Here is a 23,188-nt window from a genome sequence, read left to right on the forward strand (position 1 = left end):
GACTGCTCTCTCACTCAAACGTTTAGAAATGTTCTCTCCTGATATGTTTGCCATACAGGTGTGGCAATTTAGAAACACAAATGTAAAGCTAAAATAATGTATTTATAATAATAGTAATACGTTTTATTTGCATTGCACTGTTCTAAAAACTCTACAGGAATTAATGCAAAATTGAAAACACTTGAGTAYATCCAACTAAATCTTAAAAGAAAAAAATACAGTAAAAACACACAATACGAATGTAAAACATTAGAAGCTGTTCTGAAAAGGTGTTTYTGATTTTGATTAAATCAATTTAAACAGCAAAAAAAAAAGAAAAGAGTTGAAATTTGAAACCAATTAATTAATAAATGACTGATCAGTTATCACAGCTGGAGTTTCTGCTCCAGCGCTCCTGGGATCAAGTGAACAGGTCTGACCCAGATCCGTCCTGACGGCATGAATGAGGACTCTGTTAATCCTCAGGGGGAACACGCTGGCTTGTAAGCTACACTGCAGCCCTGAGCTTGCACCTTAAATGGGGTCCTGCTACCGTGACAGCGGCGGCCTGCGGGGCTGCTGCCTGTGATTGGTCACCGCTGAGGGACGGGGCTGGCTGCTTTCGTTGGCTCGACATGCCTGGCGGTCGACCCAATAGTTGCTCCACGATGTCCCTGGCACTAGATGTTTCCCTGCCCCCTGGAGGCAGAGGGTTTGTGCAGGACTCTCCAAAACACTTAGAAACATTTATGAATGTCTACTATCTTATCAGAATGGTGCAAACGACACAAGGAAAACTTTAATATGTCAATATTGATTTAAGCCTAATTTCAAGAGTAGAATAAAAGAAGAAAATAGAATAGAATTGAAAATATTTTCTAGCCTTCCTGCAGTGAACAGTCATTTATTACTGAAATAAAGAGCAGTCAATATGATGCTGTGTTTGTTAAAGGACTATTCATTGTGAAGCAAAGTTTAACTGTTGCAGACAAAAACAAAATGATCAGAGGAGGCATTTCAAGCTGACTTTAGCTTCTTCTATCAGCAGTCAGCCTTGCTAATGTCAAGCCTGTCACAATAATCAATAAATCACAATAAGCTTGATAATTTCCTTTCTGATCATTAATATTTTTAAGCCAATTTTTTCATTTATAGAAACTAATAATCTGTTATATAATATATATTAAGGGTTTGTATGGTTTTCATTTTCTTTTTATTTATTTAAAACACTGTTTTATTTTGGATATTTAAAATATCTTCCAGTACCCATGACCAAACAAATACCACACGACCGAGCCCCCTCTGCCATCAGAAACAGAAACATTTGTTAATACTGGCACATTTATTTATCAGATGGATACTGATGTGGTAAAAAAAAAAAAAAAAAACTAACATCGGCAGACACCGATGTCAATGCCAATATATTGTGCAACACAGACACAAAGACTATTAAAACACAAAGAAACGGGAACAGAATGAACACAGAGAGGAAAATGAGACTTAGAAACACTGAAAAGGTCACAGGAATGCAAAACATACAAATACTCCAAAACTAAAATCACAATGTAATCCAAAACCAGAGCAACCTCATATCCTCAAGGCTTTAYGTATTAAAAAGATAATCTGTGGCATTAGGTTCTACAGAGCTGCACCCCTGCACATACCTCTTACATAATAGCTTAAAAAAATAAATAGATATCCAATTATAACTTTATGGGCTGACATAACATTATGTCACCAGTAGATAAAAGTGGCTGTTCGTCATGCGTGTCGCGTGGACCACCTGTTCCTAATGCAGACCTTCAACAGGAGCCAGTTCACCTGTACCTGGAACATGAGACAGCTGACCCCTTGTTCTGTGGTTTTTACTAAAAAAGGGAAAGCTAAAAACCATACCTATATCATCACAGACTTATAAGGAAATCTGTAATAACTTTCCAATAGAGAATATACTGCTTGAATTAGTGTCTATTAAAGACAGGAATATTTTGTGATCCAGGTGATCGTTGACACTGACTTGGTCTACATTCTAGACCAAGTCGAGATTTAAATCGCATCCGAGGGCAAGTAACTTTTTTGCTGGTGTCATTAATAGATTAGCATTAATTAATTCCTGACAATCCAGGCTGAAACAGGAATCACAGTATCAGTGTTTTTCCTGACTTATTTTGGTTTTAGTGTTGAACAGCAACAAAGTGACAGTGGGCAAATTTTGTGCGAGAAGCAGCAAGTTATCACATTATGATACATACGGGATCTGTGGGACTAAATGTAGCTTATAGCCAAAGTACTAGTGACTGATTAGAATATTTGTAGACCCCAGCCCAAATCGGCTTTTCCCCTAGCAACGCCCCTGACATTTCAGTCTTTGAAAAAAAAAAAAAACGAGGTTCTTCTTATCAGATACAGCCATTTAAAGATTAACTTTAAAAATAGGGTAGTTACTTAAATTCTTGCACATTTAGYTATCAATAAACCAAACTTTTTGTCCCCCAACGTGAACGGAGTAAGTTCGCTACGGCTCCGGTTGCTGTCTRTGTGTACTGGGAGCCTTGGGTGTTTCTCCCCAAAACCTTCCAGGTTTAGTCGAAAGCAAACAGGCTACTTCTTTACCTGACATTATTCCTGGCCTGGATTTCCCGGCTCGCTGTACTCGGTAACTGCTTCAGGTACTGTGCTACTCTCCGTAAGCTGCGGCCGCCTCTCGCCATCTTCTTTCTTTGACGGTTTCTTCTTTCGCCTGCTGCGACAAGTTCACAGGCATACAGCGGTGGTATGCTAGCCACGTTGACGTCACCTCCCTTCATCTTTGCTATTGGTCGATCCGTATGCACTGAACGCTTTCATTGGTCGGTTAACCCACTGGTAGTGACGTTTGAGCACGCGCCTAAGCGCGTACCCGAGAGTCACGAGATGCTGGCTCCGGTTTCAGCKTCTTCTCACGCAGGTTCAAGCAGGTTCACTGTTTTCAGTTAAAACGCGMGMATACGCAACTTTCTTAAGCCTAATTACAAGACAAAAAACTTTTCCCACCTTCRTATCCGCTTACCATTTACTGGCTTTAGTTGGGTACTACTGACACATTCACTTCAAATCGAATTCAATTGAAAAATACTTTATTTATCCTAAAGCAGGGACATTAATTTCTGTTGTAGCTCATATTATTCAATGTCCCTCGAAGAGTTGTTGTAGATATTGATGGCTGTGGGCAGGAAGTATCTCCTGTAGTGGTCTGCATTACAGCAAATTTCAAGAAACYCTTGCAAATGCTTGAAATTATACTAAGAGTAAAGTATCCAGACGTTTCACTCAAGTAAGAGTAGTGATAATATTACTCAAGTAAAATTAAAAAGTATGGTGTAGCAAAACTACTCCTAAAAGTAAATTTTTTCAATAAAGTTACTCAAGTAAATGTAACTGAGTAAATGTAACTAGTTATTACCCATTTCTGGATGTCATCAGTGCATGCAGAAAAATTGCTTAGTTCCTTAATCTATATCAATAACATATATATGATAATATGATACATTGATGGAGGACTAACATCCTGTTATTCTTTTTTATATATATATATATATATATATATAAATTCTGTAATTCATTATAAAGTGCTGGAGATAAATGGTGTCACAACACCACAGTGTAAAAATCTTCTCTTCACTGTAAGCACATACACTAACACACAAAACTGCTGCTGATGTTAAGTAAGCTTTACACTGGTGACAACATAACTTTAACCTCTTAGACACCCTGAACCTTTTTTGATTGCTGCTGAAAATCAGTTATTCTGTTTTCTTTTTTAAAAGAAAAGCTTAGTCTCAGCAGATGCAGTGGTTTTCAGGGCACATTTAGAACTATTTTAGTGATGGAGCTTTTGTTTAAAGGTCAAAATAATGGGAGGGTTTGCTGTTTGTGTGATGAACTCATGTCAGACATAAATTTGCTTGTTTTGTCGACTGTGTGTTAATCAGCAGTGTATTTCTACTTGAACGAAAGCTGAATCAAACAACTTCAAAACCTGCGGGAGTCCAGCATGAACCTTGTTTCTCGTCATCTTCAATAAAATCCTGTTTGTTCTGTAGCACACGAGACCAGGGGTCAGCAACCTCAACAACTCTGAGAGCCATTTTTACCTTTGGTCCAGTTAAACAAAGTGTGTTTAGAGCAACAGCAGTAATGACTGTTCGAAACAAAATAGTTTGATTTATAACACGTACTATATGAAATTTGAATAGATGTTTACATTAAATGACAAAATTGTGTTTGTTTAATATAAAATTTAATACTAAAAATAATGGCCTAAGACTTTTTTGTTTGTTTGTTTGTTTGTTTGTTTGTTTGTTTGTTTGTTTGTTTGTTTGTTTGTTTGTTTTTTGCCATAAGTGATTTTTTTTGTGTGGCCAAAATCACTTTGGGCCAAAAAAGATCATAGGCCATTATTTTAGAAAGGTAATATTCAAGCTGATGATTCAAACAATTAAAATGTGATTTCTCTGCAGAGGACATCACATGTTTCGGTCATTGAGATCACATTCATTTTTCAGGACAACACCTGGAATGGAGCAGATGGCACTTTTGACATTGCATTTTTAATATAAAACCTATCCTATGTCAGCATTCATAGAAAAATAGGTAAAACACCATTCATTTATGAAATAAATATGTCTTATTTAATCAGAAAAACAACATGTTGGGAAAAAAAGAATTTTAGTGTGCAAAGTGCATTCCCAAGCAGACATTGTTTTTATTCCTTACACGCTCTAAAGGAGGGATACAATGTATAATTGACTTTTTCGAGCCTTAAATCATGCTATAGAATTGTTCTCTCATCAAAATATACCTGGAGTATTTCTTTGATTTCTTCATACAATTGAGAAATCCATGAATCTTTGTTCAGCCATTTGTGGCTGAACAAATGCCAGTCTGACTCACAGAGCACCCCTCCCATTGAACTCCTCCAATTAGCTCCTCTAGACTAGCAACAGCTAGTCTAGCAGTTAGCAAACAGAGCTGGACCTGCAAGTCTGCTGGGCTAATCATACAAGCTACTTCTTAGGCCAACACTCTTAAGAATGATGGTAAAATGCATAATGGAAGGCACTGTCGTGATGAGGTCGCAAAGAGCAGGAGCTTATTAAAGAGACAGACCAATTTCAAAGCGTCAAATTACGAAGTCAAATTTATTTTCTATTATTTTCAGTTACGTTTGCTWTTATACAGTATTTTTATATTARCAGAAGGAAACAGTTATTTAATGTGCTATAAAATGGCACCATTTCCCTGGAAGGTAATTTCAACCTTTTATTTGCAAAGATTGTTAAAAACTACAAATAATTTTCCTGTCATTTTAAAACTGTGCAGTAATTTGCGTTGGTTTATTACATAAAATTTAAATAAAATGATTTAAACTAATTTATTGCTGTTTAAATAAATGTGAAAAAGTTCTTAGATTGCAAATTCGGTTAAGATTCCTCTTTGTTGCTTTTTTTTTTACTTGTAATTATAACATTTCTGTAGTGCTGTGGTATTTCATCTGCAAATATGAGCGTGACAAGAGAACATTTCAAAATGATAACAACCTTCTATACGCCCCCAACCATGTAGTCTGGAGCTTAAAATTAAGGGCGTTCTATGTTTATAGCCTGTTACCCGTAGACATGATGAATCTACTGCTCCCCACAGGAAGGAGACGGAACTCAAAAACAACGCATTTCCGGTTTCAGTCTTAAGCCACCAACACCAAAATGGCGAAGATCGCCAAAACACACGAAGGTAAGTTTCTATTGAAATATTACATATATCCAATATCTACGTAATGCTTTTCAGTGAGTTTTGGAAATGAATGCAAAACCATCAGTAATTCCGGTAGTATTCCTTGTTATCATTTCTAGTTTGACGTTTAAAAGAGGATAAGGAGCAGGCCTGTTACGACGCAACGCGGACGGGTTTATATAATGGCGCTGGTTGCTAATGTTAGCTAGCTAGCTAGCTTAAACCGAGCAACCTTCTGGCGCTTCTATCTTGTACACGTAAAGAAAGGTTTTTTTTGTTTTTTTTTAGATTGCTTTATACACTAAATTTAACTGCATATACTAGCCATGCTACCTCATATGCGGTTATTTTGTTGTTTTTTGCAGCTTYACAATTTATAGCCATTGTTTGTCATAATGAGGCCAAAGCTTTTAGCATGACCCCCATGTCACAAAACACTAGAAGCTCAGACACAGACACGCAGTTCGSGTATACCTACTTTCAACTGACGCTAAAACTCATTCTTAAATGAAGGCAAAACTAAAATAATCCTTTTTAACTCATTCATCTTTGTCGAACCTGACCATTACGAAAGATTTTTTTTTTACCAGAGGACGACAGTTACTCGCTCTTTCCTTGGTTATGATTAATATTAATTAGCCCAGTTTAAAAGTTGCGCATGTCAGTTGTTTCCTTTTCACTTGCCACAAAGTACGTGCTTTATCTTCAAAGACTAATTACTAAAAAGTCACAGTGTCATTTCATTTGTTTCCATCAACATATTTTGACGAAACATGTTTTTAAAAAATAAGGTAGTTGAGTAGACTGTTGTGAGTTTTGTGTTTGCTCGTGATTTCTTTAGATAATATTTTCACTCATTGTTTACTCCAAAGATTGAGTTTCATTGAAAGTCATAAGTTACTATATCAGAACTGTGGCTCAGGTTGAGAAAACAAAGATGATTTGCATAGCTGTGTGTGAGGGATGGTGAATGTAATGGATGGATATTTAATGTTGGCTATGAAGATGTTGGGGGGGTTAAAAAATCATGCCAATGTAAAGAAAACTGCCAGGGGACGTTGTCAATGTGGAGGATGCTATCGAGGCAGATCCTTTGTGACAATGAAATGAAAATTGCTGCAAAAACAACAACAAAAATTTCACAACAGTTTAACACTAAAGGTTCCCTTGATTGACTTGATGAACATTGTCTATTAAAAAAAAAAAAAATTATATAGTTGACACTTTTCAGCCTGTTCAAAAAGTAATCAAAGACTGTATTAAAAACTAATAAAAATTGCATTGGTCTTGGTACTTAAGGCAAAACGCACATTGATTTTAATATGTAAATTGCTAAGCATGTTTTTGGGAATGTCTCTTTTCATTTACTAAAACAGCCCTACTCCAGTTGACCCTGACTGCATGTTGGGATGTCCTATGACTTTTTAAAATTTTTTTCTTTTTCTTTTTTTGTGTATGGCATGTAGATATCGAGGCCCAGATCCTGGAGATCCAGGGGATGAAGGCCAGCCTGCAGGAGGAGAATGGCGAGCAGGGCGTGGGTCTGGTCTCCACTGGCTTCTACGACCAGGAGATCTACGGCGGCAGCGACAGCCGCTTTGCTGGATATGTTACTTCAATCGCAGCCAATGAGCAGGAGGACGTAAGTATTAAATGAAGTTCTGTTGCTTGGCGATTCAAGTTTTATCCCGGGGAGCTTGACTGCTCCCCATATATATATGTGTGTGTTCTGTTTGCGAGCTAGGAGGATCTTGCCAGTTTGGCGAGATTTGACTAGACTCCTGCTTGTCCTTCCCTCCCCAGGACGATGAAGACGACACGTCCACTAGCCTACTGGGGCAGAAGAAACCTGGCTACCACGCGCCGGTGGCAATACTCAACTCCATCCCTCAGTCGGATGAACAGGTATGTCCACATCTGTGTCCCTTTGTTGCATTTATTTCCAGAATGATTGTTTGAGAAGGAAGAGGACAAACAATTTCACCTCTTTTTTTATTTATTTATTTTTTTGTGCTGCAGTACGACCCGTTCGCAGAACATCGTCCGCAGAAGATCGCCGATCGGGAGGACGAGTACAAAGCCCGCCGCAGACAGATGATCATCTCGCCCGAGCGTCTCGACCCTTTTGCTGACGGTAAATTTTTGTCATTTTTCTTTCCATCACATCAAACACACCCTGTCTTTTTATTCCCCTCCCCACTGCTCACATTAGTGAATTTCCCCCTTCTTGAACATCAGTAGCTTAGCTTTACTGTTCAACCCTTCGACCACATTGCACTAGCTTGCTTCCCAGACTCCGTGCCTTCCCTGTGGTCAAACCTTTGTGGTCAAACGACATTTATATCATTTTCTATTTTTACACCRAGTAGAAGTATGGGCTCATCATTTGGTTGGGGATAGAGTTGGTGTTCTGGTTTTGCAAATGAAACACTTTATTTCCTGATTTGCCTCTCAAACCTTGCAGGGCTAACCATGTGTTGATGGGGAGAGCTGGTTAGGTCTGGCCTAACAAACGTGGGTCGCAGATTGTGATGTATGTGTGTGTCGAAGGGTTAACGATCCCAAAACTGGCATACAGAGCATGTATGGGTTAGGGTTTGGATGAGCTGTGCTTTTTTCATACTGGGCACAGTCATGTAGAACTACGGCAGTCAGAGTGGAGCGGCCAGCATAGAGGCAAATTGCAACCATTGTTGCAGTTCTGTGTCGAAGGCCCTGAAAAAGCTAACGGAAAAAAAAATCAAATTAGTCTTTGAGAAGATTTAAATATTGGGCCTCTGGATTAATCTGCAATGTAAATGTTGGCGTCTTTATTCCTAGAAATACTGAAAACAAACCATAGCTGTTTATCATTAATTTCATTTTTTTTTAGGAAGCAGATTTCCTTCTTTTTGATAAGAGCTTAAACAACCTGAGTGTTTCAGGTTTGGTTGTAGTTTCTCTGAAAGCTTGCATGTAGCGAGAGCTCTCTGTATAAAGTTGTCATGTGAATATATTTTTATTTTACAGCTCTCCCCTGTAAAATAGAAATATGTTGCCAAGAAAAGTTGTGTGCCAAAATGCCACAGGCCCATACTAACTGTCCTTAATTTCTCTCCTACAGCAGTACTGCTTTGCCAGTCCTGTACTGCACTCTGTAAAGGGTGCAGCAACTCATCCTGTGTAGGTTATGGGGTCAGTTTGGTCAGGGGTCCACTGGCCGCTTGTTTGGGAGGCTGTGAGGGGAAATGAGATGCAGCGCAGCTACTTCAAACCTCAGCCTCCTTTATTTGGCCTTTCAGAAATCCAACATAAAAATTCAGATTTTATTTTTTCTTTTGTTTTATCCACTCTTCCATACGAGGAAGTCAAGGCCAAAATGAGTGAATCAGAAATCAGAGTGGCCACTGCATCCCACATATTTCTCTATAGTTGTAATGTTTTTGCTTACATTCAAATAAATATATTGTTACTTTGCCAAAGCTTACCCTGAACATTTTAGTGTCTTTTAGTAAAAGTAACAGTCAGAATCATTTATCTGTAACTTTTGCTGGGTAATCCCCAAGAAGATGCATTGTCCTATGAATGCCATGACTCATTGCAACACAGGTGGTATACTGTTGTGTGTGACTTCAAACCCTTTTCCAAAGTGTTACTAATGGTAAAGAGAAATTTTCTAGGCTTCTTTTCTGCCGGTTGAAGTCTGACTGCAGAAGGACCCTTGGCACTGAAAGTGTACGTATTCTGAGGAGCACAGCCCAGGAGCCCTGCATCAGTGATGGCTAGACTTCTTAATCCACTTAAAGAAATCATCACAACCTCAGCTTTTTTTCACGTATCTTGTTTGTTGTTGTTTTAAAAAAGCTTTGACTCAATGTAAGAAAACGCTGTAGATTTTTTTTCCCTTAACAATTCAGTACAAGTTTTTTTTTTTCTTTCCTTTGTTAATCAGCTGTTTTACACAGAGCAGGAACATAAGTAAAGAGACAGGGTTAGCTGGCTGTGTTTGTACTTGCTGTGTTTGTGATGGCTGCTCTTTCAGAATCCTGATAAGTCTCCTTTGTCCTGTTGGTGCTCTTTCGCGCAGGGGGCAAAACACCGGACCCCAAGCTGCAGGTCAGGTCGTATGTAGACGTGATGATGGAACAGAACCTGTCCAAAGAGGAGGTACGGTTCTACACCAGCTTTTCTTTACTCCATCGGTTGCAGTCTGTGTTTATTATCTTCACCTTGAACTGTAAAGATTGTAAAATTCTTCCTTACATTTTCAATCTACATGTCCATGCCATTCTACCATCTTCAACGTTTGTTTGTTTATTTTACGAGCTCCATTTTTAAGTTTTCCACTGGTGTCCAGCACATTAGGAGCCCTCTTAAGGCCTAAGCTGCTATATGAACACCACCCATCTACCTTTTTTTGTTTTACAGCTTCTATTTATTTCAACTTTGAATTCAGGCCAACTCACAGTCGGAATGATTAAAATAAAAGCCAGTTTCTTAAAAATATCTCGTCTTTTTTTTTCTTCTTTCAAGTAAAAGAATGAGTAAAAAAATCTATTAAAATTGAAAATAGAATTTGAGATTTTATTTTTAATAAATGGATGAATGGATTTTTAAACCATATTGCCCAGTAAAAATGTAGGTTTCCATTTAGGAATTTTCCTAAAATGACGTCACTCAGAGTTACTTTTAGTCTTTGGATTCTCTGGGGATACAGGCCCAGTTCGTTCTGAAGTGGCCATACATCCAGCCAACGGGGACATGGCGGCTGAGGACTTAGCTTTTTATATGTGTGTTGTGAAGAGGACAAATGGTGGGCACTGAAAACCCTAACTTTTGCTCTGCAGTCACAATTTTCTCTTGGTTGTCAGACAAGTAGTGTCTTTGTTGTAACTAGGTCACTATAGATCTTTGCATCTGGTTTTGAAGCAGGAATGCAGTGACAGTCCCGTTGGCGCTAACCTTGGCCATCATCTGTTGTGTTTGCAGAGGGAGATTCGTCTGCAGCTGGCAGAGAAGGCCAAGTCGGGGGATCTGAAAGCTGTCAATGGGTCTGCTGCCTCCCAAGCTGCTGCCAAACGAAAGCGCCGCTGGGACCAGACAGCTGACCAAACTCCGTCCAACGCCACACCCAAAAAACTGTCCAGCTGGGACCAGGCAGACGCCGCGGCTGAGGTGAGTCAATCATATTCAGTCTGTCCATCCTGCTTTGCTTGAGGGGGGGAAACGGCTCTTCTGAACCTGCAGATTGTCCCTCCAATTGTTTCAGACTCCAGGACACACTCCTGCACACACACCTTCCAACAGCCGCTGGGACGAAACTCCCGGCCGCCCGAAGGGCAGTGAGACCCCAGGGGCCACGCCCAGCACCCGTATGTGGGACCCCACCCCCAGCCACACCCCAGCCGGGGCCGCCACGCCTGGCCGGGATACGCCAGGCCAYGCCACACCCGGCCACGGCGGCGCCACGGGGAGCGTCCGCAAGAACCGCTGGGACGAAACCCCAAAGACGGAGCGCGAGACGCCGGGACACGGCAGCGGCTGGGCCGAGACGCCGCGCACGGACAGAGGGGAGGAGTCGGTGGGGGAGACCCCGACCCCGGGAGCCAGCAAGAGGAAGTCTCGGTGGGATGAAACACCCGCCAGCCAGATGGGCTCCTCCACACCGCTGCTGACGCCTGGAAAAACTCCATTAGGAACACCGGCCATGAACATGGCCACACCGACACCCGGTACACATCCTCCTGTCATTCCCCCTCTGCATCATGAACACATAAGCCATGTTTCCATTCACCATGTCATTGCTCAATTTGACATTTCAGATTCACTTAATGGTAGCACATTAAAAAAAAAAAAACAACAAAACCTCGTCTTTTGATGAAAAAGTTTTGGTGTTTTTTATTTTTTAGTTTATAATTTATCGCATGGACAAACTTATCCATGTGTGATTTCAATCACGTTTCTTATTTAATGGAATTGCCGTAATTGTGAAATTATGTCTTTGACATTGGCAAAAATATTGACAATTTTGTAATGGAAACGCAGCAAGCGAAGAATTACTTCTTCTGCTGTTGTCTCTTTCTGAATCAAACCGTTGTTTGCTCCAGGACACCTGATGAGCATGACCCCGGAGCAGCTCCAGGCCTGGAGGTGGGAACGGGAGATTGATGAGAGGAACCGACCTCTGACCGACGAAGAGCTGGACGCCATGTTCCCGGAAGGATACAAGGTCTGTTGCTCTTCTAGGTGTCACTAGACATCTCGTTCACCAGACAGACCGTAAACTGGGCTCAGCCAAATCTGAAAAACGTATCACAATGTAAGAGTTTCATATCAGTTGATCCCAGGGCTGCAGCCAACAATTGTTTTAGCAATCGATTATTCTGACGATCAGTGAGAAAAATTGGCGCATTTTGCTGCTTTTTCTTTTGACCACATAAGCTAGCTTTAAGCAAAATTAGAGGCGCGTTAAAATATCCAAATAACCAAAAAATATTTTTCCTTTTTAAATAAGTGAACATTTTATTGCCTGGAATGCAATAACAGCGTTCCTTCAATGAACAATTTGATGATTTGTAGCAAAGGATGCATCTGCAGCTAAATAATTCATCTACCATCCACATGTGAAAAGATCAGAGCTTTCTGCTTGAGTTAATACCAATACATAGTAAGGCTGATCTGTTGACTAATGCTGGATCAACCCATTAATAACTGGATAGCAAAAGGTGTTTAATTAAAGATGGATTTATTTTCCTGAATTTGAACCAGGTGAAGCTCAAACGAAGCCACTTGAGTTCTGGGAAGAGCAGATTTACAGACAAAGAAGGTCTTTATTTTGGCTTTTTGAGTTCACGTACTCCAGGTAATTTAATTACTAAATTAATCAACAATTATTTAAAGAACTAATAAATCACAATAATTTCAGCACTAGTCTTTTGATAATTATTGATTAGTTTTTTGTTTTAAATATTTGAACTACTACCAAACTGGTGACGTGGCTGGTTGATGCCTCCAGCCTTAGTTAACTGGGACTGAGGAGTCTTTCCTCTGCCTACATCTCCCAGAATGCTGTGCGGTTCTGCGTCCAAGTTCAGTGTCATTTTACTGCATGCATTTTCTATTGATATCTATGGAAGCCCATTTCCGCCACTCTGTTAAAAAACTTACCTCAAAACAATGATAGTTTTGAGGTACTATCTCATTGTTTTGAGATAATTTATTAAAAAAAATTTTTTACTGAGTGGCGGAAATGGGCTTCCATAGATATTGATGCTGTGTCTGTGGCGAGATATATATATATATATATAGTTACTGGTTTGCTGCCCAGCCCTGCTGTGAGCTTTTCCCAGGAAGACCCAGGACTCAGTCTGTCCTTCCTGTCTGCAGGTGTTGCCTCCTCCAGCGGGGTACGTACCAATCCGCACCCCGGCCCGTAAGCTGTCGGCCACTCCCACCCCAATCGGAGGCATGACGGGCTTCCACATGCAGGCAGAGGACCGGACCACCAAGCAGATGAACGACCAACCCTCTGGAAACCTCCCCTTCCTCAAACCTGATGACATTCAGTACTTTGACAAACTGCTGGTGAGCACCAGCATACTCTGCTATAATAATCATTTGTAACTATAACTGTACACAAAGGCAGTTTGAAGTCATTACCTGTTTAATTTAGGTGGAGGTGGATGAATCAACTCTCAGCCCCGAGGAACAGAAGGAAAGGAAGATCATGAAGCTGCTGCTGAAGATCAAGAATGGAACTCCACCCATGAGAAAGGTTGGTTTCTGAGCGTCATGATGCAAAGTTTGTGTAGTGGAGACGTTTCAGTTCCTGCTGCAAAATAAACACCCAGCACTGAGCCTGTATGTGGCTGCAGCGTGAATAAATGTTGAGCTCAGTCTAGACTGGTGTTCTCTACTGGGAGCAGTGGACATAAGCCATTTCATTTCTCCCACTGCTGTTAGAACAGTGGTCAAATGTAGAAGTGTGATCTATGATCTAAATAAGCTGAAAAAGAACAAGTATGCACATGGAAACGGTGTGTAGACCTGCAGGCGATGAGCAGTTCTGTCTTCCCCCGTCAGGCCGCTCTGCGCCAGATAACTGACAAAGCTCGAGAGTTCGGAGCAGGTCCGCTCTTCAACCAGATCCTGCCGCTGCTCATGTCCCCCACCCTGGAAGACCAAGAGCGCCATCTGCTGGTCAAAGTCATCGACCGCATCCTCTACAAACTGGACGACTTGGTCCGGCCGTACGTGCACAAGGTGGGCTCAGTTTTAGATTCGCGCTCACTCCAGTGGACTCGCTTTGCTGGCATTGGTTCTCAAACCTTTCTTCTTCTTGTGTCCAGATCCTGGTGGTGATTGAGCCGCTGCTGATCGATGAGGACTACTACGCCAGAGTTGAAGGCAGAGAAATCATCTCCAACTTGGCAAAGGTAATGTTGAACTTTTTTTTTCTTGTTGTCCTGAGGTGTTTTTGCGAACCATTCTCGCCTGTTGGACCGGTCTGTGGTCAGAACAGGGCTAGTTGTTCGCCAGAGTGATACCAACATGAGAGCAAGCAGACCTGATGTTCACAACCCGTCTGTTCTCAACCTGCACCTGTTGGGCACAAATCTTGGACTATAAAATATATATATATTATTTCTGAACTTATCATTACAATGTTTTTTTTAAGTTTTTGTTATGTTAGGCCTATTCTCTTGTCCAGTAACTTTATTTTGTGGCCTTATTAATCTCAACATTTTGTCGCGTCGGCCAAAATAATCGAATCAAAAGTACTTGCCTGTCAAGGAAAAAAATAACATCAAGCAAATAAAGTTACTTAACTTTATTTGGGTGCAGCAAAGTCAGCTGTTCAATATGATGGATGTGGTTGTTATTGTAGAGCCACATTTAATACTTAAATATTTTTCATTTATGAATTTATGGCCTTAAATGTTAAGGCCATAAAGTTAAAAGTTGCAAGCAAACAAATCAATTTCAAATGAAAATAAGCAATAAAATTTTTTGTTTTTTAAATAAGAAAATAAACATTTTATTCCCTAAATTTCAGTACCACAGCATTTGTTCAGTGAATTTGAACCAGGTGAATTTAAGACGATTCCATTTGAGGAGTTTTGGCTAAAACATGTTTACAAACATGCATTTTTATCTTAAACCTAAAATATATACATATATTCTGTTTTGGTTTAATTACCTCTCTGAGTTTCTTTTGTTTTTTTACAACCAATAGCCCTTTTTGAGTCTATTCTCCAGTTAACGACTAATCGATTACCAAATTAGTTGACGGTTCGTTCAATAATTGATTGATCACAATTAATACGATTATTTGTTCAAACACTCGTTAGAAAATGTATATATATTCTCTTCTGTTGAGTTTTTTTTTTTTTTTCAGCAAATGGCCTTTTTTGGGTCTATACTCTAGTTAACGATTAATAAATTAGCTGACGATTTTTATTTTATTTTTTAAAAATAATTGATTCATTGCGATTAATCCAATAAATTTTCAGCCCTAGTCGTGAATGCTTTGATGCAGTTGTCTAGATCTGCATTAACCACCTGTGATGGGGAGAAAATTATTCGAGGGGCCACTAATGGCCCCTGTGCCACTCTTTGGATAAACCTGCTCTAATCTACTTGGTGGGACGCGACAAAATAATTGTCCATATTTTCATCTGTTTTGTCTTACCTGGAGCCTGTCCTTCTGTTGTGTGCGTCAGGCTGCCGGGTTGGCCACCATGATCTCTACGATGCGACCCGATATCGACAACATGGACGAGTACGTCAGAAACACGACCGCTCGAGCCTTCGCCGTGGTGGCCTCCGCCCTCGGCATTCCCTCGCTCCTCCCCTTCCTCAAAGCCGTGTGCAAAAGCAAGAAGTCGTGGCAGGCCAGACACACGGGCATCAAGATCGTGCAGCAGATCGCCATCCTGATGGGCTGCGCCATCCTGCCTCACCTGCGCAGCTTGGTGGAGATCATTGAACACGGTCAGTTCAGCGCTGAGCTCTGGAAACTTTTAACTGGCTCCTCACACACCATTCTGTAGTTTGTTTCACATGGATTTGAATTCTACTCACTAATCTTGACAGCATTTGTTGAAGCCTGGAAAATGCTCTCAAAATATTACTATAGTTGCAGATTATTGCTCAAGTTTTAGTTTCAACCAGCTTTTGGCAGCTTTTTCACCTCTCACTAGAGTTATTAAATTTAAAAGGTTTAGATTTCCGGAGTCGTTTCTGAAGCTTTCTGTGGAAACCTCTAAATTATTTATGGGAACAGATTGTAATGTAAACAAGCTATCATACCCAAATATAAATCTCCTTTTTGTTTTGCTAAACACAAATAGTCAATTCCCCCCACATCTTGTAGCTTTTAAAAAATATTTTCTTTTTTAGCCAAGATTATCCTAAACATATTTTCCCCGACCATGCGTGAAATTGATGAACCCTGACTGTCCCCCTGCCCTGATGGCGCTGCAGGTCTGGTGGACGAGCAGCAGAAGGTGAGGACCATCAGCGCTCTGGCCATWGCTGCCCTGGCYGAGGCCGCCACTCCCTACGGCATCGAGTCATTTGACTCTGTGCTGAAGCCGCTGTGGAAGGGCATCCGGCAGCACAGAGGAAAGGTGAGCGCCTCGCTCTGCTTCATTCCTCCTAACGCAAGATCCACACCCAGCGCTGAGCCTGGACGTGGCTGCAGCGTGAATATTTCCTTGCTACATCGTCTCCGTCAAGGAGCTGCTGCCGCCGGCTGAGGTCTGGCGACAGACCGTTACTTCTCAGCTGGGAGCAGCGGACAAAAAAAATAAACAATGTAAATCTATGAGTAAGATTTAACATTTAACTTTTAACGTCTTCAGGGTCTGGCTGCGTTCCTCAAAGCTATCGGCTACTTGATCCCCCTGATGGACGCCGAATACGCCAACTACTACACCAGGGAGGTGATGCTGATTCTCATCAGAGAGTTCCAGTCACCTGATGAGGAGATGAAGAAGATTGTGCTGAAGGTAAGCGCCGGCTGCTGGGGCGTCCTGCTGCGAACCGGAGGCGGCTCATTCTCGCCTGCTCAGCCGTAACGTGGCTGCAGCAGGGCTAGTAGTCCGCTACATCAACACCAGCATGAGACTCACCAGAAACATCAGCTGCTCTCTTTCTGGTCTCACCCTGCACCCGTTGGTTACATTCTCGCTCTGATCACCTAGGGCTCTTTATTTACAATGACGTGAATATAGATTTTAAAGGCAAACTGCACAGAAATCCCACAGCGTTTCTGTTTTTGTCTCTCAGGTGGTGAAGCAGTGTTGTGGCACCGATGGTGTAGAAGCAAACTACATCAAAACTGAGATCCTGCCCCCGTTCTTCAAGCACTTCTGGCAGCACAGGATGGCTCTGGACAGACGCAACTACAGGCAGGTCAGTGAGCAGCATTTAACGCTGAAGCCATGAAATCGAAGGAACTGCAAAATTTAAGTTCCCCTTTGGTAACGTTTTTTTTTTATTGCTTTTTACATAAACTTTCCTACTGATGTCTTCAGTGTTAGACGTCTTTAATAAACATTTTCTATCAGTATTGAGTTGGGGTGATTCCATGTCGTCTCGTTTACAGTAATACTAGTGGATTTTTGACACCAGTGACAAAAATAATGTTGCTATATCAATATCCATGGAAGAAATGAAAATAAACACAGTTCCTGATTCCTCTTTGATTTAATGACTCGTTAGTAATTCATCTTGCGTTATTTTTTGCTGTGTTTGGACAGAAACTAAAGAAAATAAATAGTTGTCCATCTTTATAAGCCTGCAGATAGCAGGTGTTTTTCACCAAGTCAGCTCTCTGGACTCAGAGCAAGTCACATGACTCACAGTGAGCCCTGGAAGCCTAGACAGCCTTTGTTTCACTGGGGATGCTACAAGAACAGAAAAACACTGGGATTGCCAGGGAAGACGAAGATTGATGAGATGGTCATGTACAGCCTATAATAATGCTGAATGAGGCTGACAAAAATTCCACCCTATAAACTAGAAATGCTTTTTTTTTTGGCCGGGGGGGGGGGCAGAGAGGCATGCAGATGTTTTCCGACTTCCTTATTTCCTGAATAGCCGACGCACATGGCTAAGGTTTGCCCTTTCTGTGTTTCCAGCTGGTGGACACCACTGTGGAGCTGGCTAACAAAGTGGGAGCAGCCGAGATCATTTCCCGCATTGTTGACGACCTGAAAGACGAGGCGGAGCAGTACAGGAAGATGGTGATGGAGACCATCGAGAAGATCATGGGGAACCTGGGAGCSGCTGACATCGACCACAAGCTGGAGGAGCAGCTGATCGACGGCATTCTGTACGCCTTCCAGGAGCAGACTACAGAGGTGAGGAAGGAGCTCTGTTCACAACCTAATCTAAACATTTGGATTTTTACTGTAGCTGAACTGAATTCCTCCTTTTTTTTTCCCCGCTGTGTGCAGGATTCTGTAATGCTGAATGGGTTCGGTACAGTGGTGAACGCCCTGGGGAAGCGCGTGAAGCCGTACCTGCCTCAGATCTGCGGTACGGTCCTATGGCGTCTCAACAACAAGTCGGCCAAAGTCCGCCAGCAGGCGGCCGACCTCATTTCCCGCACGGCGGTGGTGATGAAAACCTGTCAGGAGGTGAGTCCAGCGCCGCGCCGCATCGAAGCCCGCCGGGTCTGACCGACTGCTCCAGCTCATGCTCTCTGCTGTTTGTCCCTGCAGGAGAAGCTGATGGGTCACTTGGGCGTAGTTCTGTACGAGTACCTGGGAGAGGAGTACCCCGAGGTCCTGGGCAGCATCCTGGGAGCGCTGAAGGCCATCGTTAATGTCATAGGTATGTCGGAGAGCGTCTCCTTAGCAACAACACTGCTGCTACCATCCTGTTTTAAATGGTGGTTTTTACAGCTTCCAACTATACGGACTTTGAATTCAGGTCAGCTCACAGAAGGAATCGTTAAACAGAAGCCAGTTTTTTAAAATATTTAATTTCATTTACAATTTATTTTTTTTATTTAAGAAAAGAAAAATTCTTATAAAAAAAATGTTGCGTCATATTGCCCACCTTTACTCCAAAGGTTTGAGTTTTTTTTACACGTCAGCTATTAAGGTGTTAATAACTAGAATTTTTTTTTAAATATGCCGTTTGTATGATAAAAATCTTTTTGTTTAGTGTTTAGCCGTGTTTTTTATATATTTTTTATTACCCATTAAGCTTAAGATTTATATGGAAAGATTTTGCTGTTTGCTTATGATAGGTATGCACAAGATGACTCCGCCAATCAAAGACCTGCTTCCTCGTTTGACGCCCATCCTGAAGAACCGGCATGAGAAGGTCCAGGAGAATTGCATCGACCTGGTGGGCCGGATTGCTGATAGGTCGGTGCAATCTGCACGAACAACAATCTGATTCAGTGTTGTGCAGCCCGTTTCCTGCCAGATCTCGTTCTAACTTTTGTTCCTCGTGTAGGGGTGCCGAGTACGTGTCAGCCAGAGAGTGGATGAGGATTTGCTTTGAGTTGCTGGAGTTGCTCAAAGCTCACAAAAAGGCAATCCGCAGAGCTACCGTCAACACGTTTGGTTATATTGCCAAAGCCATCGGGTCAGTTCAGATGCTTGCTTCCTGTATGCTAATCTGTAGGAGTCTTTACTCTGTGTCTGACCCCATTTTGTTTTCCCTCTCTCCTTTCAGGCCTCATGACGTGTTGGCCACTCTGCTGAACAACCTGAAGGTCCAGGAGCGTCAGAACCGCGTGTGTACCACCGTGGCCATCGCCATCGTGGCGGAGACCTGTTCGCCCTTCACGGTGCTGCCGGCGCTCATGAACGAATACAGAGTGCCTGAGCTGAACGTGCAGAACGGCGTCCTGAAGTCGCTATCGTTTCTGTTCGAGTACATCGGAGAAATGGGAAAAGACTACATCTACGCTGTCACGCCTCTGCTGGAGGACGCATTAATGGACAGGTGATCCTCCTCAGTTTGAAAGATTTCTAGCAAGTTATTGGCGTGTCTAAAACAACTCCCCGATGAGTTGGAATTGCTTATTGATATATTTAAATGCAATTTACTTCAGCTATTATCTGGATTCCCATCCAGAAAGGAAAACTAGGGAATTAGGTGTTTTTCCCAGGGTTTGATGAGTTGGAAAAGCCAAGTTGAGAAAGGAAAAAATATGTGTTTTTACAGATGTTATTTCTTGTTCCATTCTCAAGATGTTGGTTACCAATCCACTTTGACCATCAGGCTGCTTTACAAATATCTGGCATAAATAAATGTATGTTATTATGTTAATGCACTACAAACAGGCTGACCTTAAAATCCTTTTTCATGTATCTAAACTTGAGGCCTTTAAAATGTCTTGCATTTGTAATTTAAATTTACTTCAATCTGGCTTTAAAAGGGTCTTGGAAAGTTTTTCATTTGACTTGCTGAAACCTACAGATGCCTTGGAGAAACCATATATATACAAAATGGAACATTTAATTTTCATTGATTGAATTGGCCTTTCCAATTACATCATTCAAGACGCAAAATAGAAATGTGTGTGGAGAAGAACCTGTCCAGACACACGACTCAGGGTTTCACCCAGAAAACCTGGCGCTAAGGCAGTCATCCAGCAGCCTAGCATGTTTTTGAGTTAAATGTTTAAAGTTGACAGGAAATGTGAATGTATGAAGAGTTAATTATTGTATTTTTGGTAAGTAAAGCCTGACGGCCCGGCAGGCTTATAATATACTGGGATAAAACCATGTGACTGACTTAAGAGCGTTGTTTGGATGTCGTTCTGAACTGGTTTCTTTGCCATCCTGCAGAGATTTGGTCCACAGGCAGACCGCCAGCGCCGTCGTCCAGCACATGTCTCTGGGTGTCTACGGTTTTGGCTGTGAAGACTCTCTCAACCATTTACTGAATTATGTGTGGCCCAACGTTTTTGAGACGTCTCCCCACGTCATCCAGGCTGTTATGGGCGCCCTGGAGGGGCTGAGAGTGGCCCTCGGCCCCTGCCGCATGCTGCAGTACTGCTTACAGGTAGGGACCAGGGTTAGGTTGAGAGATGTTGGAACTGTATGACTAGAGAGGATGGCACATAGACATGTTTCGATTAATATTTACGAACCACATTGTTTAACCCCGTCTGTCTCTGCAGGGTCTGTTCCATCCGGCCCGGAAGGTGAGAGACGTCTACTGGAAGATTTACAACTCCATCTACATTGGTTCCCAGGACGCCCTGATTGCTCATTACCCACAGGTCTACAACGATGAGAAGAACGTCTACGTCCGCTATGAGCTCGAATACGTTTTGTAAATACACTGATGTTTTTTTGATTGTTTTTTTTCCTTCCCAACTCTGATCAGCTCTAGATCCGTCGCTTGTGGGTCAGTTTTTATTTAGTGGCTTCGTGCTTACATTCAGTTTCTTCTACTTGAGTGAAAATTCCAAACGTGAAAGAAGGAACCTTGTAGAGTCTGTATGTATTTTTTACTTTTAACTTGTGTTTCCTGTAAGAACCAGTTGAGGTCGGAAGATTGTCTAAGAACACAGGGCTGTCGTCAGCACATTTTAAATATCTGGATCATTTTGTCTGTTTAATTGGTTATGATAGACTTCTGTACTGCCCAGACCTTCTCCATTTTTCACACCACCTCTGTACTTAGATCAAGGCTTTATTTAACCAAATAAAAGGTTTGTGTACAAAACCCTGTTTCTGGTTGAGTTTCTTTCTTCCATTCTGCATTTGCATCCAGGAAGAATGCCATGCACCTTGTTTTCTCTTTACTGTCCTGGGTAACAAATGAGCTTGTAATAAAGCGACAAAGAATAAAAAAATAAAACCTCCACATATTCACAAACTGTGAGTCACACCTCCCCCTTCCCTCAGTTCAGCTCACTCCTGCACCACAGACTCTGACCCAGATTCCCCTGCAGACGGCTGAACTGAGGCCATATTGTTCCCTCTCTGATCCGTTTGTGTAGTTTGCTCACTTTTGGAAGTTTGTTGCAAAGTATTTGTATCTGTTTAGATTTTGGACATTAGGGGGAAAAAAGTAAATTCTGTGTTCAGCATGCAGGAGAGAGTACAAGGTGACGAGAAAAGTACAGATTTTTACGGTTAAGACGAGTGCTAATGTTGGATCACATGCAAAAAGACATTCTCCGCATACCAGATGGAGAGGTTAGTATTCACAGGACGGCATACTAGTGAAGATAATTCAGTGAGAAATGACCCTGGTCTAATTATATGCCAGAAAGAAAGCCTCACAATAAAACCTTGGGTCAAGAAATTTCAACTATGCTTGTTGCCGAAATATGCCTAAAACATTTGTCTAAACGGGTTTTAAGCAAAGGTTTTTGGTCCCAGGATCATTTCCAAACAGCTATGTTTATCTTGAGGACAGAAAGTGAAACCTCAGCAGTGCCCAGGTGGAGAAAGACGGCACAGTTTCTCCATATTCAGTACATCTATCATTGTTTTCAGTTTTACTGAAGTCAGTCCTTGTGGCAACTGGTTGAAGAGGGAAACTGACATCCTCTTCCCCTGCTCATTATAGGGAATCCCAAGGCGTTCCCAGGCCAGAACGCAAATATAGCCTCTCCAATGTGGTTTGGGTCTGTTCCCAGCAGGATGTGCCCTGAATACCTCCAAAGGAAGGTGCCTCGGAGGCATCCTGTTCGTATTTCTAAATGACCTCAACTGACTCGCTGACCATGTAGAGCAGCAGCAGATGATGAAGCTCCTCATCTCTAAGGCTGAAGGTGGCAGGACAGAGGACACTCATACCGGTTGCTTGCCTTGTTTCACTGATTTTGTTTAGTGAGGGTCCAAACAGACCACTTTTTGCTTTTTTTTTGTTTGTTTGCTCTTTCTTCATATCAGGCCCCAATGTCTCATTCTAGACTTTGTCTCAATTCAACCATCTCTTATGAACAAGACAGCAAGGTCCTACACTTGATGCAGAGCCTGACCCCAACCAGGAACAATCAATCTTCCCCAGGGGTGCCCAAGTCCAGGCCTCGAGCTCCACCACCCTATAACTTTTAGATGCATCCCTGCTCCAATACAACCAAGTCAAATAGCTCAAGCAGAGGCCTGGTAACTAGCCATGCATTTCATCCAGGAGCATCAATACGTTATAGGATGGTAGTTCTCGAGAACTGAACTTGGACTCCCTTGGCCTGTCCTATTTACAGTTGAGAATTATGACTAGTGTTTCTCAATTGCGATCCTTAGGAACCACCACACTGCATTTATTAGGTTTTCCCTCTTTTGCCACACACCCGACTTTAATATGTGGGTGATTAACAGGTTTCAGCAGCACTTTGTGGCTGCAGAGGAGATCATCCAATCATTTCAATCAGGAGTTCTGGAACAGACACAGTTGAAATACGCAGGGCAGTAGTCCAAAGGACTGCAATTGAGGAGTAATACACTAGACCAGGGGTGCCCAAGTC

The 23,188-nt window shown here is 41.8% G+C and overlaps 1 protein-coding gene across 5 annotated transcripts; it reads left to right on the forward strand.

Moving 5' to 3' along the window:
• Positions 1-5,644: 5,644 nt before the first annotated feature.
• sf3b1 (splicing factor 3b, subunit 1) lies at positions 5,645-21,440 on the forward strand. 5 transcript variants are annotated; one of them, XM_008437689.1, is made up of 24 exons: positions 5,646-5,751; positions 7,218-7,393; positions 7,555-7,656; positions 7,771-7,885; positions 9,818-9,897; positions 10,720-10,905; positions 11,000-11,462; positions 11,838-11,959; positions 13,117-13,314; positions 13,403-13,504; positions 13,813-13,992; positions 14,079-14,165; positions 15,453-15,723; positions 16,216-16,361; positions 16,596-16,742; positions 17,023-17,148; positions 17,877-18,098; positions 18,195-18,377; positions 18,462-18,573; positions 18,995-19,115; positions 19,207-19,338; positions 19,429-19,701; positions 20,550-20,766; positions 20,885-21,440. In XM_008437689.1, the coding sequence occupies exons 1-24, from the start codon at positions 5,724-5,726 to the stop codon at positions 21,041-21,043; spliced, it is 3,948 nt and encodes a 1,315-aa protein (XP_008435911.1). In that variant the 5' UTR covers positions 5,646-5,723; the 3' UTR covers positions 21,044-21,440. The 5 variants fall into 5 exon arrangements, with proteins under 5 accessions (XP_008435941.1, XP_008435927.1, XP_008435934.1 ...); XM_008437698.2 differs by lacking the exons at positions 5,646-5,751; positions 7,218-7,393; positions 7,555-7,656; positions 7,771-7,885 and adding an exon at positions 8,979-9,465; XM_008437719.2 differs by lacking the exons at positions 10,720-10,905; positions 11,000-11,462; positions 11,838-11,959; ... (14 more) ...; positions 20,550-20,766; positions 20,885-21,440 and adding an exon at positions 9,411-9,465 and having other exon boundaries at positions 5,645-5,751.
• Positions 21,441-23,188: the final 1,748 nt, after the last annotated feature.

Source organism: Poecilia reticulata, linkage group LG2, assembly GCF_000633615.1.
Source record: "Poecilia reticulata strain Guanapo linkage group LG2, Guppy_female_1.0+MT, whole genome shotgun sequence".
NCBI lineage: Eukaryota > Metazoa > Chordata > Actinopteri > Cyprinodontiformes > Poeciliidae > Poecilia > Poecilia reticulata.